We start from the raw sequence: 17,299 nt of genomic DNA, 5'->3' as shown, positions 1-17,299 counted from the left end.
CACTACTTCCTTATACTAATGTAAGAATCCGTAGGGTTAATGCAGATATACATTGATTGTATGCTAACTACTGACATACAGTAATTAGTATAGGCACTTGCACCAGTCCCATGCTAGCTGCAGAAGACATAGTGGTATTATGTGCTTGCATTGTTTCCACCACAAAATGATAATTTTCATAGAAAGACAGATCCGGCCAAGTTCCGTACAACACTGAATAGGACAGACATACACAAAAATGTGTACATTTGTTTCTACACATGCGCGTATGAAAAAAATTGCCATTTGTGTCTGCGAACAGAGGTCTTCCGACTCGGAGTTAGCCCCTAAATCCCTTAACATACAAGCAAACACATTTACGCTAGTGTTATTTTTGGGTTGGAATCCAATAACCTACCAGTATGTTTATGGAATGTGAGAGGAAACCAGTGCACCCAGATGAAACTCAAACAGCACGAGGAGAACATACCAACTCCACCTACGGTAGATGGGTCATGACTGGGAATTGAACTCATGACTTTAGAGATGTGAGGTACTGTAGTAATGCAATCCACTATGCCACTGTGCTCCCTACAGATGCTGTTCTTTTTTTTCTTCGTACATCAGTTATACATTTCTGGGAATATGAAAATGCTTTTTCTATCCCTAGTTAATGCTTGCTTTAGTAAAAAATTATGAGCACGTTCTGTTTCATGAGATATTTCTTCTTCCATTATGAGGCTCATCTTGCTCACACAGAGCTGTGTTAGTTATGAGAATGAGCTAGCATATGCCTCTCCATATGTCCAACTTAGAACCAACTCTATACAGCTATCAGTGGTCGCTCGGTGGCCAAGGTTTTTCCTACAGCATGTAATTTCTCCCCTTAGAGCGAATCACTTTGCTGTGAGTATTTCAATCTGCATCTAATTTAAGTGCCAGGAATTTGTATATATTGCAGTTTGATAATTCTCCATCTGTTTGAAGAGAGAAAAAAAACTATATTTGTAACATAATCTATAAATTACTTTTATTAATTCGTTTTAAACAGATGCATTTGGAAAGTTTCATGTGTTTGTTTTTTTTTAGCCAAGTGTTGCATAACACATAACGTCACTTACAGCTACTTAATTTTATTTCTTGCTCTTTGCGGTGAGATTTTTAAAATAAAATCTGTAATGTTCCTATTAGTCAAAAAGAAAAAAAAATGTTTCAGTGCCCTTAGAAAAGTATTGCTTGCAAATGTACAGTATATTCTGAAAATTTTTAGTTCGCAGTTTTTAAATGTAAGCTGCATTGTACCGATTTTTAGCGATTTCAATATAACTTGAAATTCAGTGCACTCAAATACAGTAACATGATAAAAACGTGCTTTAATGAAAGATAAAATTAAAATGGCAGCTCAAAACATTTGATTTCTTGGGGTCCACCTCATGAGGCATTCACAATACCCTGGTGGTTACTTTCTCTCCCATTATTTGAACCCTTACTAAAAGGCCTCCATACGTGGGAATCGTAATATATACCATGGTTAGGTAGAGTGATGGCAGTGGAAATTAACTTGTTGTCTCCGCTACTTTACCTATTTTAAACACTTTCTACGACTGGCCTTTCCTCAAAACTTTGGGACCTGTATTTGTACAGTCCAGTAGGCAGGTTAGACTACATTTGAAAACATTCTTTAGACACTTCTGAGATGGTCTACCTTGTCTTCAAAAATTGTATCTATTGGCACTCAAGCAGTCCTACCACATGACATTGCCAACAAATGGCTGCGGGTAGAGAACATTTCCCAGACTTTTCGGAACTTGTGAGTGTTTCGACCTCACTCCTGGTTCTTTCTACCAATATCTGCAAATATGAAGACTCTATAACAGCAATATTAAGCTGTGAATCATCCCTCTTAGAAAAAGCTTTCTGCCATTGCAAGTCTTCTTCCAAGAGTCATATTTCTAGCTTTTACACTCAGTATCTTAAGTACTGTATGTCCAACTTGCTGCTGGAAGGATGACATGGGGTAGACTCTGGATCCAAAGTTGTGGTTGCATATTAGAAAGGAGGTATAACACAGATTAAAGAATTGAATATAAGATTTTTTTTCCATTTGATATTTAGTCCCTTCTGCATGCCATTCACCCATACTACTTCCATTTGTGCTGGCGAGACTGTGGCACCCTGGCCACTCTGTCCCATATGTGAAGTTAGTGATTTTAGGATATCTGAGATTTAATTAGCAGTATCACCCAAGTAGATCTCTTATTAAACATTTCCTTCCTTTTCCTCCCATGGCCAATCCCAGATGTCCCAAAATGCACTTTAAACTCTTACTATGGCTAGATGACTGATGGCATCTAATTGGAAAATCATCCCCACCCCTCTCCCAGTAATTTCCCTTTTCACAATAATCTCCAGTCCTGATGTGCTACTTGTCCCCATAACCTGGTATGGGGATGGCTATACATCAAGCTTGTCTGCAGGTACTAACACCATCTGCAGCAGTTTCAGATGTCATTAACCCACTGAGCCCCACTCATTTTTATTGGGACTACATCCGGATTGGAACTAGATTGGATCAGAACCCTCCGGCTCTCGCAGTGCACATGCGTGACTTAAAGCCAGGCATGCACAGCAGCACTGCACAGAAAATATATGAATAAATAACCGAATCATGCAATTATGACAGAGAGCAAAATCTAAAGGCAAATATTTGCTACAGTATATATTTTTTTATTTTCAAAAATATATATTCACAAATCTTCTTAGTTTCATATCATCCTTATACGTCTATTCACCTATCACAATTAAACACCCTGACAATTCTTCACACTGATTGGGAATTTCTGCTTGTTCGGGCATTGTACTAGGGTATTCTATTCGGACAGTGTATTAAGGTGAATTACTGACTGTATCAGCCATACACTTGTCAAAACGACTTGCAATTTGTGGTAGGAAACTACATTAATGTGTGCGTACCTCCTAGGTATTGTGACACTGAGGGTAAATCATAGTATAGGCAGATTTATTCATGCACAAAAAGTACCAATTTTTACCTGCTACAACAAGAACATACATGGCTCTATACAATGGATGAGTGGAGTTACTTTGTGTCAGTAACATATCTGGCAGCCTACCAAATGTTAATTTGCTCTTAGCTACTTGAGATTAAATGTAATTCCTTCCCTGAGCAGTTTTAAAGTAAGCAAGCATGAAAGCATTTTCTGAGTAATCTGGGAGGAATTGACATTTAAATGAGTTAGCATTACATCTGCACTTTAAGGCTATTCATTTCATAGATAAATTAACTACATTATTCTCTCTTTATCTTACGTTTTGAAAGAACTCCATCAGCAGCAGAAATGGCAGTCCAGGGTCATCTGAAAATGCTCTTATCCCAACCATGCTGTAATTGGAACTTGCTTCTCGAAACACTGCTGCATCCTGATTGTCTCATTGCAAGAACTTTGCTGACTTGCTCAAGTAAGTACAACCTCTATATATGTACTGTACGGTATACATGTGTATGTGTCACACACGCTTATGTCTGTGCCAGTTGTGGCACGTTTATGTATGTGTTGGACGGTACTGTGTTTACATTTGAGCATGTTAGTTTTACATATGTATTTACAAAATGTGGCTTTAAAATTAGACTATCCATGAAATACAAAATGTCATCCTTTTGTCACAAAGTATATTGGGTATGCAGCACAAGTGTTTAGAGAACACATACCCTCCTTATAGCTAGGTAGGGGGCAAGTGACAAGTACACATATGGCTCCTGGGTCAAAAGTATTAAAAAGAGTAGTAGCATTGTCAGATCAATAAAGTGCAAGGTATTACAGCTATAGCATCAGGTAACAGAGATTATGTAGACTTATTTTTTTTAAACCAATAGTTAAAAACTGCAATTTGATATTAGTTAAGTAGTCTAGATATTTTAATCATAGACACATTTAAATTGATTATCATATTGACCTAAGGCATTTGCTTCAACTATAACATCATATATCAAACTTGATGATACTTAGATGTAAATGTAAACTGCTTGTAGGAAGAACTTAGGGACTTGGAAAGAGATGGGGTTTAGGTTGTAATTACAAAGAAGAAAATAAAATGATTTTCACTTACTGCATCAGAGTTGTTGGACACCCAAGTCCAAAGTTTCCTTCTCTGCTATACTATCCTGGAAAGACCATTCTCCCACTTACTCCTAGTGTACGAAGAACAGGACAAATAAATCCTGTCCTGGTTGTTGTTGCTGCTGCTTCCTTTTTTTTTCTTTCTTTTTTTTAAATAAGACTTTCACTGTCTTTTTTTACATTTTTATATAATTTTTTTAAATAAACATAAATATATACTATAAATATGCATACAGTGAGATATATAGTGTAATGGTCCCTTTACTGTAATATAGAATAATATATAAAGTAACAGAAAAGTTTAATGACCATGAGAAAGTAAAAGGCTGTAGGTGTATTTTACCTACACTAGCAGTTTTAACTTTTATTTGACCCTTGCTCTCTTTCTCTATTTAGTTGTGAGGAGTAAGTTTACAGTATAACTGACTATGTGTAGTGCTATTGATATAATGAGATTTAGTGAAAGCTTTCAAGACTGGTCTGGTACATACAATGAGAGTACTTACATCAATGGGAAAGAACGGTAAGTTTCAGGCGGAACATATTCAATATGTGGTGAAGTTATTAGTAGCCATCCACGGGAATCCTTAGTAGGCTGGATCCTTTTTAATCTCTCTTTTTTTTTCTAATTACCTTGTAGATGTCCTAGGGACCGTGGACTGCACTCTCTATTTCCAAACATAATGAGAGGTGCTATCATGCTGAGACTTGTAGTTCCACACAGAAAGAAAGCAAATGCAGATGCACACTTTATTGTACAGTACTAAGCACTGCTTATCAGAGTTATTTTAATACATTCTGCAATCTAACATAGATCAAAATCGAGGTACTTGGCATAATTTGTGGCCAAGCAATATGGACCCACCAACCAACATCCAGGTGACCTCACCTGGTGGGTCCCTAACACTAAGGTTCAAGTCCAAGGCATGGGGCCTCACCAATTCAGCTCAGACCAGCCACCCCAAGGCAGTGACCACATTTGTGAGAGGCTAAGGTGTTAGTAAGTGTAAATAAATAAGAAGCATAAGCTATGTATTAAGGAGTGTTACATAGGTCTCATCCTAACCCTCTGTTCTACGCTCTCTATGTACCCCAACTGTGTCACCCCTGTCTGTCTACCCCTCCCCTTTAGAATGTAAGCTCTCACGAGCAGGGCCCTCGTCCCTCATGTGCTTATCCTTTCTTACTTTAATAATCTTCAACTGCACCAATTAATCTGCTGATGTAACTATGTTTATTTACCCTGTACTTGTCCTATACTGTCATCAGCTGTAAGTTGCTGTTTTCCTGTTTGATTATTTGTTTATGTACTCTGTAATTGGGCGCTGCGGAACCCTTGTGGCGCCATATAAATAAAGGATAATAATAATAATAATAATAATAATAATAATAAATAGGTGAGAGGTAGTAATTAGACTGCTAAAAAAATTAACATTGGTAGTAAAATAAAAAGGTGCTAAAAAAGTGTTACAATGTGATGCCCCAAAGCAGCCAGGCCACACCAACCCAGAGGGCCCCAGCCCCAATCTAATTTTTAAAAAATTATAGATTGTACAAATTTATTCAGGACTTACTGTACCATCATAGAGCCTTTCCCAACATGCAGTCTGTAAATGCCAGCGATCCATAATAATTAAAACTGACCTTTGGCAGGTAGGGTGGCGGGGAGAGGTGAGGGGGGGTGCTAATTCAAGCTGAAGGAGTCTCCACCTTCAAGTGTACACAATATAGAATATATGGGGTGGTGCTAGGAATGCACACCCTGATTCCAAACGTAATGAGAGGTGCTATCATGCTGAGGCTTGTAGTTCAACACACAAAGGAAGAAAATGCACACGTACACTATATAGTACCAAGTGCATTTCTAATCAGGAAAAATATGATGAACTCTGCAATCTAACATACACCAAAATCGAGATGCTTGGCATCATTTTTTGCCGAAATAACATGGGCCTACCAACCAATGTCCAGGCAACCTCATCTGGTGGGTCCCTAGCACTAGGGTTCATTTCCAGGGCACAGGACCTCACCAAGTCAGCACAGGCCAGCCACACCAACATACCACTCTAGTGAGAGGCTAAAGTGCAACTAAGTGTTAATAAGTAAGAAGCATAAGCTATGTATTAAGGAGTGTTACATTTATGAGAGCGTATGCTTCTTGCTTATTAACACTTACTAGCTGTCAGTCTCTTTCAGTTCTCCTCTGTTCAACCTCCATGTGATAGTTACCTCCACTCAGAAGGGATACTTTGATCTACTAGGCAGGGTGCACATGCGCTGCATTCCTTTTATTATTTTGTATTATTTTTTCTGGAAGCAGAATTAGATATTGCATGGCATTTTAATGTTGCGCTGAAAGCAATGCAATGTGTTTCCTTTAAATGGCAGCAAGTGAAAGGTTAACAAAGCACCTAGCATTAGGATACAGCTTGAAGTGTTCTTCATCTGAAAATTGGTCAGGAAAGGAATATTTAGCATAACTGAAGGAATAAATGCATGTTGATAGCTTTGTCTGTGATGTCTTCTTTAGTAGATTGTTATATCCAGATAGTGCTTCTCATTAGTGTTATTTGACCTTCAAAGCCCATGGAGCCACTTGTTATTTCAGTACCTAATTAATTAACGTCTTCCGTTTTATCTGTACAGCAATCGTTCTTTGTTTTATCTAAATTATTTCCACAGGCAACAAATTATTAAGACATCGTTTTGAGTATGTAACTTCTATATGGTGTACAAAAGGAAGATTAAGTAATTGGGATAGCAATATTCCATCAATTTACCCTCTTATAACGGTTACTGGTAGTACAGGATAGGAGCACCAGTTGTATATTATACTGCAGGAGAACTGATATAGTACAAGTGGATTTTACATATAAATGAACCATATCACCATTAATTAACACATTAGTGCTCATTACACAGTCATGAGACCTTATAGGACCATTCTAGGCTGCCCGTCACCTTGTCCTGTCATCATTTTATACGAGTGTATGGGTCATGACTTCCCACACGACCAGCTAAGTGACCTTGTAAAATACTCAGCGGTGCAGTGACCATTCCAGCTATCTAATTAGCCACAAGTTGTTCCATCATTCTCCACTTCAAAACAGGGCACCCACATACAAACATGGGCTGAAAGGTTGCTTTATGGCATTAATTCATACCCGATAATGTATCAATCTATTCTCTTTCATGTGTGATAAAATTTGAGCCAAGATAAGCCAGCCAAGGTATATACTGTAGGTGGCAAATCAGCTAAAGTAGGAATTTTTGCAAAGAAAACTCACTTAAATATTTTTATTAAAAAATATATTTATCTGGTATTTCTGTGAAGTTCTTACCCATACAATTAATTAGACACAAATGCAGCCATTTGAAGTCCCTTATGCTCTTTGTCGAGTGTTACATCTAAAGTATGTTGGCAGTAGCATAAGGGCACTCCGTAACATTGCCAGTTCCTGCACTATGAGAGGTCCATTCCGCTTATAAATGGTTTCTCTTACATATTCACAATGCCTGTTATAGGTTATATTTTTATTAGCTGGGTGCTGTTATTGCTACTGTTATCCTGTGTACCAGCTCTGCGTGAACCATTCACTTAATGTGTTTCTCCAACCCTGACTTGCTTTGTATAGCCTTGGCTTGGCTGCTGATTTGTAGATTTGTAGTGCTTTACATTTCCGGTTCTTATGCTGGAGTGGTTGATTTGCCTTCTCATCTGTTGTTTATTCTCTAACCTGAATAAGCCCACATTGCGCATACCTATTGGAGTTTTATAAACACTGCTTAAAATTCAAAAGCATTTTAACTGCATTGTTACTAAACGTTTCTACTAGCGTTAGTAGGCTTTGCAATGTCTTGAAACATGGAGATGCACAGAACGGTTAGTAGCGTTCCCGAAAAATAGTACAACAATAAAAACCCCAAATGGGACTAGTAACACTAGAAACAATGATGGCTAGTATCAGACCCATTTATAGGCATCTTACAAATGGTTAAGATGTATGTAGAATGCATTTAATAAATACTGGTGGGTATTAGGCCAAAGAAGCATCAGTATATCTGTGCAGAAGTCAAGATTTTGGCTGGTGCCTCCTAGCAGAGAATCCCACCACAAAGCTTAATGTTTATAGGTGGACACCAAACATCACAGCACAGTACCCCTAACTCAGCACATCACTCCTCGCCCAGCACCCCTCACCCAGTACAGCACCATTCACACAGCACAGATCACAGTACAGCACCCACCTGCCCTCACAGCGCAGTCAGCACCCCTCACCCATCACTCACAGTACACACTGACAGCTGAGCAGACTTACTTAAGACTCTTCAGTTAAGAGGTACAGACAGCCGTGGCCGTCCCTACTTTTCCTGGCTCCCATGCTGTGTGCAGCTGGACTTGGTGGCTGCAGTGCAGTCTGCTGAAGGCAGAGCCGCGAGGTGCGACTCACAAGCTTCGCAGAGGCCCATGGGAGGAGCTGCTGCTGAACATGCACAAAAGGTCTCCCATGGCCATTTTACCTGTAGTACAGAATGAGAAGCTGATGCTGCCAGATCGGAGCGGTAGCCGCCATCATGGTGCCCTGATCCGTGGCTGGCCTTAGGCTTGGGATGCCCCTAGGCATTTGCCTATATTACCTATGTATAGGATAGCTCTGACTGAAGTCCTTTGACTACCGATTAGCATATCTCTAATGGAAGAAGGCTACTATAGATGAAATGCATGTGTATTGTGGTTCATGCAAGGGTTTGAAAGGTTGACATTACTAAAAATAGAAATTTCAAGGATCAGTTATCCTAAAACACTATTGATTCCTTTCCAGACTTCTAGCATACTACGACTCATGCTCATAATAGGTTTAAAACATAGTAACATAGTAACTAAGGTTAAAAAAAAACAATTGTCCATCGAGTTCAACCTATTTGTGGTCTCCTATGCAGTCATATTATAGGACTAGTTATTTTTATGTTAGGACTAGTTATATTAACTATAATGCGTGCCTACGCATAATAACCCTGAATATCTTTATCCAATAGGAATTTATCTAACCCATTCTTAAAGGTGTTGACTGAGTCCGCAGTTACTACTCTGTCAGGCAGGGAATTCCAAACACATATTGTCCTTACTGTGAAAAAACCTTTTCGCCTCAATGTGCGGAAACTCCTCTCCTCTAACCTAAGCGAGTGACCACGTGTCCTCTGTGCTGATCTTATAGAAAACAGGTCCCTCCCAAGCTCTGTGTATTGACCCCTTATATATTTGTAGATGTAGATCATGTCCCCTCTTAGTCTCCTCTTTTCCAATGTAAACATGCCTAGCCTTGCAAGCCTTTCCTCGCATTCCAGCGTCTCCATGCCCCTGATTAGTTTGGTCGCCCTCCTCTGAACCTTTTCTAGCTCCAGGATATCCTTTTTGTAATATGGTGCCCAAAATTTCACACAGTATTCAAGATGAGGCCTCACTAATGATTTATATAATGGGAGTATAATACTCTCGTCCCTTGCATCAATTCCCCGTTTTATGCATGCTAAAGAGAACTCGCATCCCCCTCCGTATTTATAACCTTACACAATTTGGTATCGTCTGCAAAAATTGATACCATGCTCTCTAGACCTACTGTACATGTAAAATAGGAGCCCTGCTGTACATTACAACTTACACTACTAATTTTCAAGTCCAAACAGTGTTTTTTTAAGCATGAGAATAATAGGATGAGTATTGTATAATTGTAACTTAATACTAACATAAAAGTCTCAATTAAAACAGATTAAATAAAAACATAGAAGAGGAGGCTTTTGGACAAAATTAAAACTTAATACAAAGGTTACGAAGTGAACACTTCTAATATAAAGATACATAAAACACTACACAATAAAATCAACACAGTAAATGGAGTGAAATAATGTAAAGAAAAATCCTACAAATATTCTTGAAGCAGATGCCACAAGAAGGCAGATTTTTGTACTGCAATTATTTATGCGATGATATTACTCAAATTTTGACATTGCCTGTTGTTAGGTATGACCCCACATTATTTATAGCATCTGCTGTTTGTTATTATGCTAGGGAAACTGCTACTTTTCTAACAAATGGTGTGTTACACAAGAGTGTGCAGTGATAACAGGAGCGACCCAGCTCATTACACTCCCTCTGCAAACTCCTCCATCATTATATTCCTCTGCTCCAGAGACTGCTTCACACTTTTCAAATACTAAGAAAAATGGTATCATTGGAAATGTTGGTAATGTGAGGTATGTTAGCATGGTTATACATGAGAACGGTGCCTGTGACATTCACTGGGAACCAGCACCTCATGAGGTGTAGTCATAATGTGTCTGTTCTCTACGGTTGTTATGGATTAATGAGGGGTCCAGAGAGGGAAGAGTACGGGTGGGCATTGGGACCTGCCATAGAGGGTCAGCTACGGGCAGGGTTGGACTGGCCCACAGGGGTACAGGGGAAACCACCGGTGGCCCTACTGGGTGGGGGTCCACCCCCTCCTCAGATTCCAGACTGTACTGTTACTAATCTAGTGCATTATCATGCATGAACTACAGTATTTACTTTATATATTTATCTAGGGGACGCACACTTGCGAAATCGTTAGGCAAACCAATGTGGCGGCTGGGCACACCCCCTCTAGAGACTGGCCACACCCCTAAACATGGGCCCCTACCACAGTATTCCCCCGGTGGGCCCTACATGCCCCAGTCCGATACTGGCTACGGGCATCCATTATCGGTGGCCAGGATCTTCCGAATTTCAAAATGTGCATGGCCACACCCCCTCCCTTGGGATTGATGAGCTGCAGTCTCATGAATAGCTGCCTAAAGATTGTATAGGTGACTTGTGTGGTTTAAAGCAGGCCCGAAGTGATAACGGAGACAATTGTTGATACAAACACAAGTTCAGCGCGTAATTGTTGATACAAACCCAAGTTCAGCGCGTGTACTGATTTCTACCAGCACAGAAATTATTACATTCATGTACAGGAGTCATAACATTCATATGAGATAAAGCATAATGCAACAACTCAAAACCCTGTTATATATAAAGTCATTTAGTTATGTCACTGTGAAGTGGCCTAACATTTGTCAGAACTTGGAAGTAAAACATTGCTGCAAATTCTGTCTTACCTCATATTCACAACTGCACTACATTCACTTACCTATTCAAATACCTGTCATCTACTACAAAGACTGACAAATGTTTCATCAAGATCACATTACTACCCTAGTGCTCTCTTGTATTGAATTCTGCCAGCTGCTTTAATTATCACACAGATAAAATGACAGAAAGCATAAATCTATTGACTGGCCAGGTCCTTCAGCTGAAGCAGAGTATGAGCTTTCAAATGACATTGTGTACTTAAACTCGGAGAACAAAGTGCCCATAAGAAAATTGATCCACTTTTTCCTGGAGAACATTTCTGCTTTGTGCATAATGTACATTTTTACATGAATTTCCAATTTCTTATGGTAAATGTACGTATGGAATTATGCATTCCTTGCAGTTTCAAAATCTGTATATGACTATCTGGGTGGTCTTCTGTATGCCGGCGGTCGGGCTCCCGGCGCTCAGTATACCGGCGCCGGGAGCCCGACAGCCGGCATACCGACACTTATTTTCCCTCGTGGGGGTCCACGACCCCCATAAAGGGAGAATAAAATAGTGTGGCGCGCATAGCGCGCCACCGTGCCCGTAGCGTGGCGAGCGCAGCGAGCCCGCAAGGGGCTCATTTGCGCTCGCCACGCTGTCGGTAAGCCGGCGGTCGGGCTCCCGGCGCCGGTATGCTGGTCGCCGGGAGCCCGACCGCCGGCCAGCCGTAGTGAACCCGACTATCTGAATATTACAAGCCACATAAGTGTAGTGGCTGTAAATATTCCGGGGTCTGTGGTTACTAGTAGTCCTTTTATTTACACCAAAATGTTTACTGTACATAACACATAGTAACCCGCTTTCCCGGAATTTCCTGGAAATGCCTGAGTATGGGGGAGTTCTCCAGGCTTACAGGACAGTGGGCAGCTCTGCCATATGCTGAAGTGGGCAGGGTGAGAGGGCATTACAACTCAAGGATGACTTGAATCGTAGCAATATGCCCATACCCCTTCCACCTGGACCTCCCCCTCAAAAGGTCTCCTGGCTGGGAAGACTCCCAGAGAAAGCTGGAAGCATGATATAACACAGTGGGATAAGAATGAACGTTACAAGATTAAACCATTATGTTACCATTATGTTTCAGCATGGTTTTATCATGGTGCAATTGCTGCTTGTTTTGATTTGCTCCTCACTCTGCATCAGGCCCGTAGTGAAGACATGCATAAGAGATTGCTATATTGTGAGCATTCAGTCTGCCTGTACTAGTGATGTGCACCGGAAATTTTTCGGGTTTTGTGTTTTGGTTTTGGATTCGGTTCCGCGGCCGTGTTTTGGATTCGGACGCGTTTTGGCAAAACCTCCCTGAAAATTTTTTGTCGGATTCGGGTGTGTTTTGGATTCGGTTTTTTTTTTACAAAAAACCCTCAAAAACAGCTTAAATCATAGAATTTGGGGGTCATTTTGATCCCATAGTATTATTAACCTCAATAACCATAATTTACACTCATTTTCAGTCTATTCTGAACACCTCACACCTCACAATATTATTTTTAGTCCTAAAAATTGCACCGAGGTCGCTGGATGGCTAAGCTAAGCGACACAAGTGGCCGACACAAACACCTGGCCCATCTAGGAGTGGCACTGCAGTGTCAGGCAGGATGGCACTTCAAAACAATTGTCCCCAAACAGCACATGATGCAAAGAAAAAAAGAGGCGCACCAAGGTCGCTGTGTGACTAAGCTAAGCGACACAAGTGGCCGACACAAACACCTGGCCCCTCTAGGAGTGGCACTGCAGTGTCAGGCAGGATGGCACTTCAAAAAAATTGTCCCCAAACAGCACATGATGCAAAGAAAAAAAGAGGCGCACCAAGGTCGCTGTGTGACTAAGCTAAGCGACACAAGTGGCCGACACAAACACCTGGCCCATCTAGGAGTGGCACTGCAGTGTCAGGCAGGATGGCACTTCAAAAAAATTGTCCCCAAACAGCACATGATACAAAGAAAAATGAAAGAAAAAAGAGGTGCAAGATGGAATTGTCCTTGGGCCCTCCCACCCACCCTTATGTTGTATAAATAGGACATGCACACTTTAATGAACCCATCATTTCAGCGACAGGGTCTGCCACACGACTGTGACTGAAATGACTGGTTTGTTTGGGCCCCCACCAAAAAAGAAGCAATCAATCTCTCTTTGCACAAACTGGCTCTACAGAGGCAAGATGTCCACCTCATCATCATCCTCCGATTCCTCACCCCTTTCACTGTGTACATCCCCCTCCTCACAGATTATTAATTCGTCCCCACTGGAATCCACCATCTCAGATCCCTGTGTACTTTCTGGAGGCAATTGCTGGTGAATGTCTTCACGGAGGAATTGATTATAATTCATTTTGATGAACATCATCTTCTCCACATTTTCTGGAAGTAACCTCGTACGCCGATTGCTGACAAGGTGAGCGGCTGCACTAAACACTCTTTCGGAGTACACACTGGAGGGAGGGCAACTTAGGTAGAATAAAGCCAGTTTGTGCAAGGGCCTCCAAATTGCCTCTTTTTCCTGCCAGTATACGTACGAACTGTCTGACGTGCCTACTTGGATGCGGTCACTCATATAATCCTCCACCATTCTTTCAATGGTGACAGAATCATATGCAGTGACAGTAGACGACATGTCAGTAATCGTTGGCAGGTCCTTCAGTCCGGACCAGATGTCAGCACTCGCTCCAGACTGCCCTGCATCACCGCCAGCGGGTGAGCTCGGAATTCTTAGCCTTTTCCTCGCACCCCCAGTTGCGGGAGAATGTGAAGGAGGAGCTGTTGACGGGTCACGTTCCGCTTGACTTGACAATTTTCTCACCAGCAGGTCTTTGAACCTCTGCAGACTTGTGTCTGCCGGAAAGAGAGATACAACGTAGGTTTTAAATCTAGGATCGAGCACGGTGGCCAAAATGTAGTGCTCTGATTTCAACAGATTGACCACCCGTTAATCCTGGTTAAGCGAATTAAGGGCTCCATCCACAAGTCCCACATGCCTAGCGGAATCGCTCTGTTTTAGCTCCTCCTTCAATGTCTCCAGCTTCTTCTGCAAAAGCCTGATGAGGGGAATGACCTGACTCAGGCTGGCAGTGTCTGAACTGACTTCACGTGTGGCAAGTTCAAAGGGTTGCAGAACCTTGCACAACGTTGAAATCATTCTCCACTGCGCTTGAGACAGGTGCATTCCCCCTCCTTTGCCTATATCGTGGGCAGATGTATAGGCTTGAATGGCCTTTTGCTGCTCCTCCATCCTCTGAAGCATATAGAGGGTTGAATTCCACCTCGTTACCACCTCTTGCTTCAGATGATGGCAGGGCAGGTTCAGGAGTGTTTGCTGGTGCTCCAGTCTTCGGCACGCGGTGGCTGAATGCCGAAAGTGGCCCGCAATTCTTCGGGCCACCGACAGCATCTCTTGCACGCCCCTGTCGTTTTTTAAATAATTCTGCACCACCAAATTCAATGTATGTGCAAAACATGGGACGTGCTGGAATTTGCCCAGATGTAATGCACGCACAATATTGCTGGCGTTGTCCGATGTCACAAATCCCCAGGAGAGTCCAATTGGGGTAAGCCATTCTGCGATGATGTTCCTCAGTTTCCGTAAGAGGTTGTCAGCTGTGTGCCTCTTATGGAAAGCGGTGATACAAAGCGTAGCCTGCCTAGGAACGAGTTGGCGTTTGCGAGATGCTGCTACTGGTGCCGCCGCTGCTGTTCTTGCTGCAGGAGGCAATACATCTACCCAGTGGGCTGTCACAGTCATATAGTCCTGAGTCTGCCCTGCTCCACTTGTCCACATGTCCGTGGTTAAGTGGACATTGGGTACAACTGCATTTTTTAGGACACTGGTGACTCTTTTTCTGACGTCTGTGTACATTTTCGGTATCGCCTGCCTAGAGAAATGGAACCTAGATGGTATTTGGTACCGGGGACACAGTACCTCAAACAAGTCTCTAGTTGCCTCTGAATTAACGGTGGATACCGGAACCACGTTTCTCACCACCCAGGCTGACAAGACCTGAGTTATCCGCTTTGCAGCAGGATGACTGCTGTGATATTTCATCTTCCTTGCAAAGGACTGTTGGACAGTCAATTGCTTACTGGAAGTAGTACAAGTGGTCTTCCGACTTCCCCTCTGGGATGACAATCGACTCCCAGCAGCAACAACAGCAGCGCCAGCAGCAGTAGGCGTTACACTCAAGGATGCATCGGAGGATTCCCAGGCAGGAGAGGACTCGTCAGACTTGCCAGTGACATGGCCTGCAGGACTATTGGCTTTCCTGTGTAAGGTGGAAATTGACACTGAGGGAGTTGGTGGTGTGGTTTGCATGAGCTTGGTTACAAGAGGAAGGGATTTAGTGGTCAGTGGACTGCTTCCGCTGTCATCCAAAGTTTTTGAACTTGTCACTGACTTCTGATGAATGCGGACCAGGTGACGAATAAGGGAGGATGTTCCTAGGTGGGACACGTCCTTACCCCTACTTATTACAGCTTGACAAAGGCAACAAACGGCTTGACACCTGTTCGCATTTGTGTTGAAATAATTCCACACCGAAGAGGTGATTTTTTTTGTATTTTGACCAGGCATGTCAATGGCCATATTCGTCCCACGGACAACAGGTGTCTCCCCGGGTGCCTGACTTAAACAAACCACCTCACCATCAGAATCCTCCTTGTCAATTTCCTCCCCAGCGCCAGCAACACCCATATCCTCATCCTGGTGTACTTCAACAGTGACATCTTCAATTTGACTATCAGGAACTGGACTGCGGGTGCTCCTTCCAGCATTTGCAGGGGGCGTGCAAATGGTGGAAGGCGCAAGCTCTTCCCGTCCAGTGTTGGGAAGGTCAGGCATCGCAACCGACACAATTGGACTCTCCTTGGGGATTTGTGATTTAGAAGAACGCACAGTTCTTTGCTGTGCTTTTGCCAGCTTAAGTCTTTTCATTTTTCTAGCGAGAGGCTGAGTGCTTCCATCCTCATGTGAATCTGAACCACTAGCCATGAACATAGGCCAGGGCCTCAGCCGTTCCTTGCCACTCCGTGTCGTAAATGGCATATTGGCAAGTTTACGCTTCTCATCAGACGCTTTCAATTTTGATTTTTGGGTCATTTTACTGAACTTTTGTTTTTTGGATTTTACATGCTCTCTACTATGACATTGGGCATCGGCCTTGGCAGACGACGTTGATGGCATTTCATCGTCTCGGCCATGACTAGTGGCAGCAGCTTCAGCACGAGGTGGAAGTGGATCTTGATCTATCCCTATTTTAACCTCCACATTTTTGTTCTCCATTTTTTAATGTGTGGAATTATATGCCAGTATCAATAGCAATGGCCTACTACTATATATACTACGCACAACTGAAATGCACCACAGGTATGGATGGATAGTATACTTGACGACACAGAGGTAGGTAGAGCAGTGGCCTTCCGTACCGTACTGCTATATATACTGGTGGTCACTGTCAGCAAACTGCAAAACTAAAATGCACCACAGGTATAGAATCTAGATGGAAAGTATACTTGATGACACAGAGGTAGGTAGAGCAGTGGCCTTCCGTACCATACTGCTAAATATACTGGTGGTCACTGTCAGCAAACTGCAAAACTAAAATGCACCACAGGTATAGAATCTAGATGGATAGTATACTTGACGACACAGAGGTAGGTAGAGCAGTGGCCTTCCGTACCGTACTGCTATATATACTGGTGGTCACTGTCAGCAAACTGCAAAACTAAAATGCACCACAGGTATAGAATCTAGATGGATAGTATACTTGACGACACAGAGGTAGGTAGAGCAGTGGCCTTCCGTACCGTACTGCTATATATACTGGTGGTCACTGTCAGCAAACTGCAAAACTAAAATGCACCACAGGTATAGAATCTAGATGGATAGTATACTTGACGACACAGAGGTAGGTAGAGCAGTGGCCTTCCGTACCGTACTGCTATATATACTGGTGGTCACTGTCAGCAAACTGCAAAACTAAAATGCACCACAGGTATAGAATCTAGATGGATAGTATATTTGACGACACAGAGGT

General features: G+C 42.1%; 1 protein-coding gene across 1 annotated transcript in view; it reads left to right on the top strand.

Annotated features, from left to right (window-relative positions):
- Nucleotides 1–17,299, top strand: part of KIAA0825 (KIAA0825 ortholog) — a 712,480-nt gene that overhangs the window by 297,808 nt on the left and 397,373 nt on the right. Inside the window, exon 13 of the mRNA XM_063964012.1 lies at nt 3,317–3,456. Coding sequence (XP_063820082.1) covers nt 3,317–3,456 — 140 coding nt within the window. The remainder of the gene's footprint in view (nt 1–3,316; nt 3,457–17,299) is intronic.

Source organism: Pseudophryne corroboree, chromosome 1 (genome assembly GCF_028390025.1).
Source record: "Pseudophryne corroboree isolate aPseCor3 chromosome 1, aPseCor3.hap2, whole genome shotgun sequence".
In the NCBI taxonomy this organism is placed as follows: Eukaryota; Metazoa; Chordata; class Amphibia; order Anura; family Myobatrachidae; genus Pseudophryne; species Pseudophryne corroboree.
Note: the sequence above shows the minus strand (reverse complement) of the source record. Positions and strands in the feature narration are given on the sequence as shown.